The 14,826-nt window shown below is 40.9% G+C and overlaps 1 protein-coding gene across 1 annotated transcript in view; it reads right to left on the bottom strand.

Moving 5' to 3' along the window:
* Positions 1–12,895, bottom strand: part of OIT3 (oncoprotein induced transcript 3) — a 28,288-nt gene extending 15,393 nt beyond the window's left edge. The window contains exons 1-4 of the mRNA XM_004769475.3: positions 11,794–12,895; positions 7,174–7,548; positions 6,278–6,385; positions 1,144–1,266 (exon numbers count right to left, since the gene is read on the bottom strand). Of these exons, the coding sequence (XP_004769532.1) occupies positions 1,144–1,266; positions 6,278–6,385; positions 7,174–7,548; positions 11,794–11,854 (667 nt within the window). The 5' untranslated portion in view covers positions 11,855–12,895. The remainder of the gene's footprint in view (positions 1–1,143; positions 1,267–6,277; positions 6,386–7,173; positions 7,549–11,793) is intronic.
* Between the last annotated feature and the right edge of the window lie 1,931 nt (positions 12,896–14,826).

The following is a 14,826-nucleotide window of genomic DNA, read 5'->3' as shown; positions in this document are numbered from 1 at the left end:
GTAGAGTCTGCTTGAGATTCTTTTCCCTTCCCTCTTCCTCCCCTTCTGCTCCTTCCCCCTGCTCATGTTCTCTCTCTCTCTAAAATAAATGAAATCTTGGGGTGCCTGGGTGGCTCAGTGGGTTAAAGCCTCTGCCTTTGGCTCAGGTCATGATCCCAGGGTCCTGGGATCGAGCCACGCATCGGGCTCTCTGCTCAGCGGGGAGCCTGCTTCCTCCTCTCTCTCTGCCTGCCTCTCTGCCTACTTGTGATCTCTGTCTGTCAAATAAATAAATAAAATCTTAAAAAAAAAAAAAGGATGTTACTATCTCCCCCACAGTATATCAATCTCCAATAAATGCAAAGCATAGAGGGGGAATAAAATGGCTTCTTGTGAACCAGTTTCCCCAACCACCAAGATGGTAAGACTCACCTAACGGAACTCGGCAAAAATACAAACTGTAAGGCCCACTCCACTGAACGAAGTTTCCAGGAGAGAGGCCTGGGAACAGCCAGGTGTGAAAGCATCTGGATGATTCTTCTTAGCAGGAATGTTCGAGAACCACTGCTATAAACAATTTATTATGCTACCACCTCTATTATCTTGCTACTGCAGATTTGTTCTTGGATCTGCAGCAGAGATGTCACCTAGAAGTTATGCAGAAATGTACTATCTTTGCCTGAGCCCAGACCTACTGAATCAGCATCTGCATTTTAAAAAGATCCCATACAATTTATGGGCACATTAAAATTTGAGAGACACATAATACTCTATTTTTATTTCCCAAATTAAAATGTGGGAACCTGGATGGCTCAGTCTGTAGACAGCCTGCAACTGTTGATCTCAGGGTTTTAAGTTTGAGCAGCACGTTGAGGGTAGAGTTTACTTTAAAAAAGAAAAGAAAAGAAAAGAAAAGAAAATGGCTCTCTGCCTCTTGCAAAATGCAAGAACTCCCTCCTTTCAAATACTGAAGATAAAGTCAATACTGAATTCTGCCTACAACATGACCGTCCTCAATAACAATGAACCCCTTTTTGTCATTTCTTTACACAGCCCAACCTTGACTCTCTCCTAATGTTGGACAGTTTCATGAACATCAATCAAAGAATAAGCCAATGGTTTAGTTTGGGCTCTTGACTTGAATTCCTTTTTGCCCATTCTCACCTTCACATGTCTTGCCATCACTTCTTAGCACACGGCCAACCCCACACTCACAGCGATACGAATTTTTCAGGTTTACACAGATCTCACTGCAGCCACCATTGTTTTGCTCACATTCATTTTCATCTGTGGGAGAGAAACCACACCACTTACGTCCTGTTTGCTGAGCAACTTGATCTTTCCCCAAGCCCCTTAGCAGAATCTTCACATCTTTCAGAGCCTGTTGATTCATTGACTCCTTGGCTATAATCCTTATAACCACTTCCATCAACCTGGTCTCTTCAACCAAGTTATTTGTCCATTTGCTCCAGCTAGAGCAGAAGGCACTTAGCCATTTGCCAATTAATCCCCTTCTAAGACCAAAATAGGCAAAATAAAGTTTTGGGGTTTTTTTGTTGTTGTTATCCGGATTCACCTATATTTTTTTGTATGGGTAAATATCACTTTCTCTAGTGAGTTCCTGAAGATTTGCTAAATAAAGATAGACTTATAAATCAAACTGTGTTTTAAATACATCAAAGCTGGGGTGCCTAGGTGGCTCAGTGGGTTAAAGCTTCTGCCTTCAGCTCAGGTTGTGATCCCAGGGTCCTGGGATTGAGCCCTGCATCGGGCTCTCTGCTCAGCAGGGAGCCTGCTTCCACCTCTCTCTCTCTCTCTCTCTCTCTGCCTACTTGTGATCTCTGCCTGTCAAATAAATAATAAAAAAAAAATCTTAAAAAAAAAAAGTGGAAATACATGAAGGATAAAACAAAAAGTTTTAAAATAAATAAATAAATACATTGAAGGAACTTATATCACAGAAGTAAATAGCTGATAAAAATTTTGTGTGAAACAGTGTTCTCTTATAACATGAACAATAGCCCTTGAAGTCCATTTTATTTTTTTAATATTTTTTTAAAGATTTTATTTATTTATTTGACACAGAGAGAGATGACAAGTAAGCAGAGAGGCAGGCAGGGAGAGAGGAGGAAGCAGGCTCTCTGCTGAGCAGAGAGCCCAATGCAGGGCTCTATCCCAGGACCCTGAGATCATGACCTGAGCCAAAGGCAGAGGCTTAACCCAACTAAGCCATCCAGGCATCCCCTGAAGTCTATTTTAAATATTGGACTATTTCCACACTATACTTAAGCAATGATTGCTCATCTTTCTAAGAATATGATGAAGGATATGGACTCTTGCAATTAAAAAAGGCATAGCTGGGAACAATTGTCGATCTCCTTCCTTCTACAAAGAAAAGGAAGCTTGGGAACTAAATGTATCATGGCTTGGGGTTGGGATTACTGGGATTTAAACACCCATGAGGTGATAGAAGGCATGGCCTTGGGACCAGGAAAGGAGGTGAGCTATAACAGAAACCCTGCTTCCCCCCATGACCTCAGAAAAGATATCCCTATACTGAAGGGAGGAGTAGAAGAACTTTGCCCCAAGGCCCACGGACACAGTAAGCAAGCCTGCTCTGAGGCTCCAGGAGAGAGAAAATCCTTCATAAACAACAGGAACCCCAAGTCAGGCCTTGCCATGTTTGAAACATGAATTTGCAGCTGAGAAATTGGTACAAAATTTGGCTTGGACCAACGAAGCTTCAATGATACCTGACAGAAGCATTTGAAAAACTGCTCTGTAGTCAAACCTCCACAAATCAGGCGGTCAGTGTGGTTCCACAGAAACACAATTACGACAGAAGGTGGTTTGCCATGAAACACTACACAGGAGGAAGTGATCCGCTATGAGAATGACTTGGCAAGATAACAAAAGGGTGGTTTTCAACTGGAAATATCAGAATAATCCAGAAAAATCCATAATACAAGGATTTTAAAAATTACTAAGCAGATAAAAGAAAGGATAGTAACCAAGATAAAAGAAGTGAGCAAAAAGACAAGGCAGAATTGAAACCAAATAAACATAGCACTTGTAGAAATGGAAACTATAGGGATGTCTGTGTGGCTCAGTGGGTTGAGCGTCTGCCTTCCACTCAGGTCATGATCCCAGGATCCTGGGATGGAGTCCTGCATAGGGCTCCCTGCTCAGTGGGGAGTCTGCCTCTCCCTTCTCCTTTTTTGAATGATTGGAGTATGTACCTTACACCTAGAGCACATCTCAATTTGGATGCTAAATTTTCATTAGAAATAGTTGATTTTGAGTTGGAACCACTACCACCTGGAAGGTAGATGGTGACAGAGACGCTAGCAGCTCTCCTGAATGTGGCCACACGCTGTCCCAAGCCTGCACAGTTTATCTTGAGACTGATTTTTTTTTTTTTAAATGTGAGAGAGCAATACACTTGCACTGATTTAAGCCATTGTTATTTAGGAGTTTGTTGTCATTTACAACCTTAGATACTCTGCGTCCCAGCCATTCCACTTTTATGGGTTTGCTCTAGAGAAAATCTCGCACATGCAGTATCATTTTAATGTCAATTTCAAGAACAAAAATAATGCTCTATATTCTTACGGGTGCATACACAAAGAATAAAAGCCTAAAAACAGGGACCAGAAGAATACGCCCTAACTTCAAAACAGTGATTAGCCCTGGAGGATGGAACAGGAAGATGAAAAAGGAAATGGAATGAGATGGCTTTACTTGTATTTGTAAAATTTTATTAAAAAGAAAAAGAAAAAAATTAACTCTGGTTAAATCTGGGTACATGAGTTATATATATTTTTTAAAGATTTTATTTATTTATTTGACAGAGAACACAAGTAGGCAGAGAGGCAGGCAGAGAGAGAGAGAAGCAGGCTCTGCATTGAGCAGAGAGCCCAATGCGGGGCTCGATCCCAGGACCCTGGGATCATGACCTGGGCTGAAGGCAAAGGCTTTAACCCGCTGAGCCATCCAGGGGCCCCTACATGAGTTATATTATTATAGCATCCTGGCTATTGGATTATTTTCCTTTATTCTTCATCTGGCTGAAAAAAGTTACATAATTTAAAATGAAGAATTAAAAGTATCTTACATTAAAAAAAAAAAAAGGAAAACTGGCATAGGCACATTAATACAAAATTTTGCCTTTAATTTCAGGGAATTCATGATTCCCTGAAACTGACAGGCAGACCTCCGGTAGGAACTGGGGGTTTTCCCCGATGCACTGCTAGGCAATGATGTCCTAGATAAATTGTTATGTAAAAGATGTGTATGATATGCAAATTTTGGTTTGAAAAGGGCAGTAAATAGACATATATATTTGTATTTTTTATATTTGCCTAAAAAAACCCTGGGAGCATACATAAGAAAATAATATAAGAGATTACCTGAGGCTCAGTCAGCTAAATCTCTGCCTTCGGCTCAGGTCATGATCCCAGGGTCCTAGGATCGCATCCCACATTGGGCTTCTTGCTCAGCAGGGAGCCTGCTTCTCTCTCTGCCTCTCTACCTTGTTCTCTAACTATCTTACTTAGTCAAAAGTTATACTGACACAAAAGCTGAGGGGTACCAGGTAGCTCAGTTGGTTAAGTGTCTAACTCTTGATTTTGGTCATGATCTCATGGGTTGTGGGATCAAGTCCCATGTCAGGCTCCACACTCAGTGTGGAGTCTGCTTGAGATTCTCTCTCTCTGCCTCCCCCATTTGCATGCACATGCTTTCTCTCTCTCAAATAAATAAATTTAAAAACAAATAAACAAACAAAACCCACAAAAGATAAGTAATGAAACAAAGCCTGTCTTAAAATGATATCAAATATTTCCCAAGCACCTGTGTGTGTGTGTGTGTGTGAGAGAGAGAGAGAGACAGAGACAGAGACAGAGACAGAGACAGAGACTGAGGGACGGAGGGAGGGAGGGAAGGAGCGTGAGATTAAAGGAACCATCCTCTCCTACATCCCAAACCTTTTAGTATTAAATCACACAAAGTCCATCACGTAAAAGCCCTAACAGCTGGTATGGGGAGGCATGAACATGCTCATAGAACGGTCAGTGGGTTCATTCAGGAGGCTGAAGAAAAAAATTCTTCTAAAATAAGAACCTTTTTATCTATTTTTCAACATAGACCCCATTCCATTCTGACCAGTTACTAGTCTTCTTGAGGAAGCAGGTATGGGCCAATCCTCCCCTTCTCTCTGGATGACGTTTAAATCTATTTGAGTGTGAATACAAAAAGCTTCATAATGGGAAAAGATATGATCTTCAATCTTGGGTTTCTCAACTCTCTTCTCTTCCGGCTACAGATAACAACACATGTGTACAAGTAAACAACTCTAGATTTCCTAGAAAATAATCTGACTCCCCTTTCTTGCTATTCAGAGAAACCAAAATTATGGTAGTGAAGCTGTAGGAGTTTGTCCTTTGATAATTCTAGACCAAAATCATCTAATAGAAATACAAAGCAAGCCACATAAATAATTTAAAAATTTCTATTAGTCATATAAAAAATTCTAATAATACATTTTATTTAATTCAATATGTCTAAAATATTTCATCTCAATATAAAATCAATATTAAAATTGATTAAAATTGTCAGGGCGCCTGGGTGGCTCAGTGGGTTAAGCCGCTGCCTTCAACTCAGGTCATGATCTCAGGGTCCTGGGATCGAGTTCCGCATCGGGCTCTCTGCTCAGCGGGAGGCCTGCTTCCCTCTCTCTCTCTCTGCCTGCCTGCCTCTCCATCTACTTGTGATTTCTCTCTGTCAAATAAATAAATAAAATCTTTAAAAATAAATAAATAAAATTGATTAAAATTGAGACATTTCCCATTTCTTTTTTTGAATGAATGGAGTATGTATTTTATACCTAGAGAACATCCCAATTTGGATGTTAAATTTTCATTGGAAATACTTGATTGGTATTTAGAGTCATAAGATTTACAGTTGGTTACTAAAGTTGTCCCAAACATTTTCAGTTTTCCAATGACTGAGCCAAGTATCAGCTTTTATATTAAAATTAGGTAAAATTAAAACTGAGTTTTTCGTCCATACTAGCTACATTTCAAGAGCTCCAAGCCACACATGGCTAGAGACTGTTGTACTGCACAGTGCAACTTAATCTGTCCCCACACACGATATAAACTTAGTTTGAGGCCCTAGTCATGGATTTTAAGTGTTTAGAGACACAAACTAGAAAAACCACAGAGCTTTGCATCAGAAAGGGTTTGATGTGTCCTTCTGATCAGAATGGCTCATTTCTACTTCAAGATTAGTTTCTTACCGAAGCATGTCTGCATGTCGGGGCCTAGCACTGTCCCTGGAGAGCATGTGCACTCGCTGGCATCCACACAGGTGCCATGGCAGTCCTCGTCGCAGATGTCATAAAAATCTGTGGAAGGATGAAGTTGACCTTGCATGAGAGGAAAGGACCAGAGAACACTCTCATTCATAAGAAAGCCTCATGAGTTCAATCATGAGGTATGAGTTCATGGACAACATTGAGAGGGTTCTCATTGTTCAGGATTTATGTGATCCAATGGAAAGGGATACTGCCCAGGGACCTCTGTCATTCAGATCAATGGTTTCCAACTTCAGATCCATAGGCATAGAATCTCTGCAAATCTAAAATCTCACCAAATGTGAGCTGTAGAATAAAGAAGTGTTATGCCCTACTCTTCTATGTACTCTGTTTTTTAAATGCATATAGATTTTGATGGGACTAATACAAAAATTCATTTTAAAAATACTCCCAACCTTAAGTAGCTTTTTCCCATTACATATCATTTAAAGAAATCATTGGATACCAAGCACAATGCTACCTTGTGAATGTTTGATATAGATCTTAAAAAGGAGTCCTCCATACTCAAAATGGTTGGAAATCCACTATGTAGGTAACCCAAATCAACACTTCATTTTCTAATGTTTTGTTTGAATGGGACAAAGAAAAAATAAAAAAGAACTGATCAGAGTCACAGCTCCTCTCCCTTTCGGTTTCTTTAAGACATTTTCGGAAACCCAAGAACAGATCACAGAAATCACAATCTGAAGTTACCTGTGGCCCTAAGTCAATGTTATCCAGACTCTGAGATACTACCATAACTGGATTTCATATAGTATTTTCCTGATGCCATCTGATGCCTTATTGGGGAGGAAAAATAGCACAGAGAAGGTACTCACGACCACAGTAGACATGAAAGCAGACACTGGGCTTGGTCAGACGGTACACATAGTAGCCTCCCAGGCAAGCCTTGACCTCCACCGTGGTGTTCCAGAGACAGCAGTTCCCGTTGAAGCTGGCACAGGCCTGGCGTTGCACGATGCCATCACCTTCTAGAGGGTGGCTGCCATTGAGCCAGACGGGGGCATGGGTTCCACAGTGGTTTTCTGGTATGCAAAAGGTGGGCATGGCATCCCCTGCCATGCCCGTGAAGCGGTACCACTCCCCATCCACATGGTTGTCACAAAGAGGGGATCCTTGAGACTCATCGAACTGATGGTCAGTGTTCCTCCATGGCTCATTCAAACTGATGTAAGCAGAGCAAGGATCTAGGGCTGGGAATGAAAAGACACGTCACAGGCACCTTGTGAGGTTTCTAATTACAATGGCAATAGTCTGAGTCCAGCATCCTGATCTTACATTTTGGCTTTCTTTTCTTTCTTTCTTTCTTTCTTTTTTTTTTTTAAGAAAGAAATAACCTCGGGCACCTGGGTGGCTCAGTTGGTTAAGCAACTGCCTTCGGCTCAGGTCACGGTCCCGGAGCCCCGGGATCGAGTCCCGCATCAGGCTCCCAGCTCCATGGGGAGTCTGCTTCTCCCTCTGACCTTCTCGCCTCTCATGCTCTTTCTCACTGTCTTCTCTCAAAATAAATAAATAAAATCTAAAAAAGAAATAAAGAAAGAAAGAAATAACCTAAAATCCCCCACAGTAGCTGTTTAAGATTCCTTACATTGACTTAAACATGCTTTATAAATGCCTTTTACAAAATTATTTTGAATCTAAGGTTTAGTGTTACTTTGGGACCAAACTTTTTATCCAGAGTAATCATTTATTGAGGATAGTTGTTCAGACCAAGGGAGGTTAGGATTATAGTCTTGCTGAACTCTGTAGTGGTCAGAAAATATTCTGAATATTATGTTGAACTGGAGACCATATTATATGAAAGTATGGACAAACCTAGTATCCAGAGAAAAGTGACAGACTTTTAAGGGAGTCAAAACAATTACCAACTGGAGAAGTTGAGAACTATAGTTGGGAGGGAAAAAAAGGCTGAAGAGTATGCATCAGTTCTCACAACTCTAGGTATTGTGTTACAAGAGCAAGAACAAACTATTGGGGGGAGAACCTTTTAATTCAGGTATGGAGTAATGGAGAGGACTATGACAGTGTTGTAAGCTCTTTATCTTTGGAAATTTTCAAAAACTATTTGGATGGTCCTTTGTAAGCAAGATTGTGGGTGAAAGTTTGTCCTGTTGGAAAATGTGCTTAGTTAATAAGATACACATCTCATTCCACTGAAAAGGAAAATATCTCTGACACATGTCCACTATATTGAAATACACAGCATACTGACATATTATTACCAAAGATATTCTCAAAGTGAATGTTGGTATACATGCCATCAGCTCATTGAAAATATGAACTTTGTGTATAAACAATTAGCATGGCACCACATGTATAATAGAGCCAAATTTCTCAAGCTTGCATTTTTAGTGCATAAATCGCATGGACAAATATCTCATCAAAAGTATTTTAATAACTACAGACACCAGTAACCCCAATATTCTCATTGTTTCTCTCAATTTCAGGGAAGCATTGAATTTATGTAGGGAAATTGTCTTTAGGAAGAGCCTATTAAACAAAGAAATTCTAGAAAGGAACACCAGCCAGAGAGTACCACCCTTTGTAATGCACAGGAGGCTGACTTACCTAACATTGTAGGCAGAGAATTCACATTAAGGCAGAAAATTGTAGGCAGAAAATTCAGTTTTAGCAAACACTGCCCAATAATTAAATATGATGGGCCATGATCATAAAATTTAAGTTGTCTAGAAAATATTTTGGATTTTCCCAGTCTCCATTTCAAAGTCCAGCTCACTCTCTAAATTCAGTCACATACAGAGGAGGGTGTAGCCTAGTGCTAATGACCCCAAAGAGAATACGATAGTATGGGACAGGAAATAAGTAGGCTGTTGCATTTTCTGGAAACAACACGTTTGCAGAGTTGCACATGGCAGGGGCCACTCCCTCTTTTAAAATGTCCCTGAGGTATCCCAGCTGTACCCTGGACCATATTTGATGTCACTTGAGGGCAGGGAATGTCCTCATACAGACTTTCCCCTCTCAAACTGGAAAAATTCCGTCATCTGCTCTCCCAGCTGTGGTTCTCTTAAGAAGCAAGGTTTCCAGGGCAATTTCACAGGTGATTATAAATTCATAGAAATAGTTGGTTGATCTCCTTGGCTCTAATTTTATAAGAAATGGTTAGGTACTCAACTTTTAATGGCTTTTGCAGAAATTCCTAAACCGCCCTCAATAACTATTTCATGATTTATAAAGTTTTTCCTTAAATTTAACCATCATTTCTTGTGTTATTTGTTAAAAGTTCACTTCCTCTCATTGAAGGGGACATATGGCCCAAATGGGGGGAATTTACCCACTAGCTTCTATAAAATAAGTACATTTTTTAACTTCCCCACGCAATATTTCTTTCTTATTTTCTTTTTTTTCTTTCTTTCTTTCTTTCTTTCTTCCTTCCTTCCTTCCTTCCTTCCTTCCTTCCTTCCTTTCTTTCTATTTTGTTAATTTTTTTGACAGAGAGACAGAGAGGGAGCACAAGTAGGCAGAGTAGCAGGCAGAGGGAGAAGGAGAAGCAGGCTCCCTGAGGAGCAGAGAACCCCCTGCAGGGCTCTATTCCAGGACCTGAGCGGAAGGCAGACTCTTAACAACCTAGGTGCCCCACCCACCCAAGCAATATTTCCTGACATTCAATAACCCATACCTCTCCACCTGTCAATCCTTTAATAATCTGGCCACTGGTATTCTTGTTTTGGGTCTCTCCTGGGAGCCTGGAATTATGCACACTGCATTCTTAGTTGCCTTAATACACATTCCTTAAATAGGAGACCTTCAAAAACATGCCCGCGGGTTCCTTTCAAAAGTTGAGTCCAGGCCTGGCCGGCCCGGAAAGTTCCTCAGTCTTGACCCGCAGTCCTGCCTGGTGGCCCCTCCCGAGTTCCCCCACCCCGGAAGCGCAGACGCCAGCGTGTCCCCAGGGCCAGCCCCTCGCGGCGGCCAAGCGCGGAGAGCAGACCTCGGGCAGCGTCCTTGCCCTTCCGCTCCCAGCAGTCCAGGTGCAGGGGACGGTGCCCCTGGGCTGGGTCCTGGGTCCGGAAGCTCCCCGCGTTCTTCCTTCCTTCTCCTTCCCTTCTCCCTACGCCCCCCCCCTTGCTTCCTGCCCCCTCCTCCTCCTCTCCTTTCCTTCCCCTCTTTTTCTCTCACTTCCCTCTCCCTTTGGGCAAGACCCCCTCCCTTCTCCCCATCCCCTAAAGCTTTCCCTTTATCTCACTTTTGGCATTGAGTCAAACGTCCTAGAAGGGCTGCAAAAAATAGATAACATAAGAAAGATCTGGGATGAAAGATCTGTGATGGGAACAGGAGGTACTAAAGGGAAAGTAAGTAATAAAAAGGAAAGAACGGGAAGTGGTAATTCCGAGGTGGTGGGGGCGGCTTTTGCTTAGACAAGTCTTGGCTAATTATTGGCAGCAGATACAGGGTAATTAAACTTAGTTCAAAACTCTAATAGATTTAGATTTAGGGCATACTTGAGAAAGCAGTACAGAGTTTCCATATACTCAGTGCCATTTCCCCTATTATTAAACATCATTCGTTGGTGTGGTATCTTTTACACAATTAATGATCCGGTAGTAATGTATTATTATCAACTCAAATCCATAGTACAGATTTCCTTAGTTTTTGCTTGTGTCTTTATTCCAGGATCCCATCTAGGATACCATATTACCTTAATTTCCACATCTCCTTAGGGTCTCAAGCCTATTTTTAATGTGTACCCTTGAAGGTGCTAGCGCAAGATCTGAATTATCGTGAAGAAATAAATCAGGGTCAACTAAACAGAACTACACAGAAGGCCGAGAAGGATGGCTCTGTCCAACTCAACCTCTTCTCACCCTCTCTTCCAATTAGAACTTAAATTCTATTGGAAAAAGGAGAAATGTGTTAGTAACTGGAATTGAAACTTTGTTTTGCCTTCTTGGCAACTTTGGTGCCAAGGCTAAGGAGGGAAAGAGTTTAAGATTCCCTCAGTCTATGCAATAGTCATATTTTTCAGATGTCCAGACTGAGAAGTTCTTGTCTTTCACAGGGATAGAGCTTTCGTTCAGCACCTTGTATTCATTAAAGAAAAAAACAAAAAACAAAAAACCCTCTATCCTCAACTCTAAAGGTTATATTTTTGCTCTTAAAGTTGGAATTGCAAAAGTGCCTATTATATAAAGAGGTTAGAATTCTTTCTACATGGACTCCGAGAAAAATTTATCTAGTGGAAAGCTGTTGGGGACGGTAGATCCACGGGAATTCCGGATGCCCAGGCAAGAGGCTAACTGGAACATGAAATAGGAAATCTTTGAAAATGTATCTATGGTAGGTTATCATAGGTTTTCTGACACTATTCTAAAACCAGTATTTAAGATACTGGAATTTAAGATACTCTTAATCTGGACATAATAGCAAAGTCCTACAACAAAAAGTGTGTTGTGCCAAGTGCTCAACGCAAGACTCACCCACTGGTGATGCAGGTATCATTGTGATGAAGAGGCAGATGAGAAGCAGGGACTGAAGCATCCTTCTGGACCAGCCACCAGAACAGATTGGAAATCCTCTTAATTCCAGTTGTCCTTTGTCCCTTTCTTTTTCAAGCACTTTTTAAAAAAAGGCAGCTAGGCTCTTCTGAAAGAAGACTTTACTGTACTGGCTGGGGCTTTATCAGAGGAAGAGGATGAGTGGGATACAGTATCCCTTGCTCTGGCCCTGACCCCAGATAGAAACACTGTTTTACACTGTCAACAGGGTTATTGATATTTTTCTTTGGGGGAGGGGACCCATCACAATCCCTCATCCTCCTTTTGTTTTCTCTCAAGAATTCCCTGCAACAAGGCCCCCAGTATCTTATCCAGAAGGAAACTCTAAATGAAGGACATCCCCTCTTGTCAAAATCTTGTTTTGTGACTTCTAGGAATTAATTTCATGATGTTGCAGCCCTACCATTGCTTACGGAATGAGAATGGGATAAAGCCAGATTGATGTAGCTGGTCATTAGGAAATGTCTTGGTCAGACGGTGAAGGAGTTTACAGTAGCACACAAAAAAGTAGTAAGGAAAGGTGTGGAATGGGGAAGATATTGTCCTGAAGCAAGCTCTTAACTGTGTTGTATTATGGTCCTTGGTCTCAAAATGTTCTAAAGAAACCAAGTTTAGTTGTGTTTTTACCAATTCGAGCAGCAATACCTCATGTTTTCATAGTGCCTTTCTTACCCCAATTTAAAATGGCTTAGGGTTACTTATTTTACTAATTCTCACACCAAGATACAGGTAGGGGCTTCAAATTAGGAACAACTCATTAAATTAACAACACTAAAAAGTGATATTTACTAGAATTTCATTTTTAGGCCAAAGAGGCAAAATGAAAGAAAGGATCTGTGTATTACATACCCCCAGGCAACAGAATGCCAGCTCCCTGACATTCCATAGTGTGTGGACACCTAAGAATTAGCAAGCACTGTTAATGAAGACAATGAGAAAGGGAAGGACAAAAAGAAGTGGTAGGGGGGAAGGTTTTGTTTTTATTGTTATTATTTTACCATTTTTTTAAAAGTAGGACATGCCCAACATGGAGCTTGAACTCATGACCCTGAGATCAAGAGTCGCATGCTCTATCAACTGAGCCAGCCAGGTGCCCCAAACGTTTTTTAAGTACTTTATTAAAGAAGGATATGAATGAAACCAAAATTTCTCCCTCCCAATCTTTTTTTTTTTTTTTTCTCCCTCCCAATCTTAATTGACCTGATGCTTTGGGCTTCTATCATTCTTATCCTTTCTCTCATCTATGTTTCTTGTCCTAATCAAATTTCTAGTGACTGGGGAAGGAATATTTATTGTTTTAGGAAGTAATTTATAAATTTGTCTTCCTAATCTCTTATCATAATTTTTTCCTATGCTAAGTGGCATTCTAATTATTGTGGCCCCTTTCCTCTAAGGGTTTCAGTTCAATTAAACATGAGAGGCTACTAGGGGCCAAGTGCCATGCTGTCTCTTGTTTTTGACAGTGATGAAGGTAAAAGTGGTTCCCCCAAGTACAGAGTTTACCATGTGCTACCATGGGTTTTCCTGTGATCTGAATTTATAGTTAGCCACTTTATCACTAATGCTAGCAGAACATAGGCAACTTGACCATTTTTAGCTTATTACGTTGCAATTTGATGGCAGCAATTGATGGTTCTAGGACTGAGGAACTGCCTCATTGCAGTTAAGAGTTAGTGTTCTTAACAGAAAAAACAAAACCCTGCAATTTCCTGTCCCTGAGAAACTCTCTGAGTGTTTCATATGGGTTGCAGAGAAACAGAGGACGTGTGCATGAGATAAACCCAGATTTGCTGCCAGGATTGATTGCCAGAGTCAAGGACTTTTACAGATAGCCCTTTGGTTCTGTAAACAAGCATTCCCAGGATCGTAAGACCTTTTTTTTTTTTTTTTCTTATTCCTGTTTTCTCCTTTTTCATTAACCTGCCCTCTCATTTTAATTTTTTATGATGAAAAATTTCAAACATATACAAAAGTAGAAAGAATAAGGAACATAGCTGCAATTACTAATATTTTGTCAATTTTTTACACTAAGATGCATTTCCCTCTAAGGGAATTTATTGCATAAGGGGGAAATAGATCAGTTAGGAGGTAGACAAACCAGTTGGCTGTTCAGGAAAGATCTGAGCTTACCTAACAATTTGAGAATTACTGGCATATAAATGGGGGGAGGGAGTGGGTGAGATCATCCATGGAAAATGGGGTCCGAGATGGAACCCAGGAGAAGCCCAGCATCAAGATGTGGGCAGAGGAGGAGGATACTGCAAATAGGACAAAGAAGAAGAGATTTAAAGAAGGAAACCGAAGTCAGGTCACAGGAGCTGAGGACAATTTCAAGAATGAGGGATTGCTCAATGAATGATACATTTATAAAACCTATGCAAATGAAAATTTGTAAAGTGGGTCAATTTTATATTCAGTATAACTCATTAAAATTAACATATACATTTATCCTAAGGAAGTAATTATGTAGTATGTCTGGAAGACAAGGAATCTGTACTTACTTGGGAGAGCAACAAACTAAATATTGTTGGCGGTAATAAAAATGAACCATAACTGGGGCACCTGGGTGGCTCAGTCAGTTGAGTGACTGACTCTCGATTTCAGCTGAGGTCATGATCTTGGCGTTGTGGGATGGAGCCCTGCCACTGACTCCATGCTCAGTGGGGAGTCTGCTAGAGATTTTCTCTCTCCTTCTTCCCCTCCCCTGCTCTCTCTCAATAAATACATCCTTTTAAAAAAGAATCACAATTCTCTTTTTTAAAAAAGATTTTATTTATTTGTCAGAGAGAGCGAGTGAGAATGAGTTCAAGCAGGGGCAGCAGCAGGCAGAGGGAGAAGCAGGCTTCCCTCTGAGCAAGGAGCCTGGTGTGGGGCTCGAGCCCAGAACCCCGGGATCACGACATGAGCTAAAGGCAGACACTTAACCAACTGAGCCACGCAGCATCCCAGAAAAAT

Source organism: Mustela putorius, unplaced genomic scaffold (assembly GCF_011764305.1).
Source record: "Mustela putorius furo isolate JIRA1106 unplaced genomic scaffold, ASM1176430v1.1 tig00000698_pilon_pilon_pilon, whole genome shotgun sequence".
NCBI classification, from domain to species: Eukaryota; Metazoa; Chordata; class Mammalia; order Carnivora; family Mustelidae; genus Mustela; species Mustela putorius.
The sequence above is the reverse complement of the archived record's forward strand: the minus strand, read 5'-3'. Positions and strand labels throughout refer to the sequence as shown.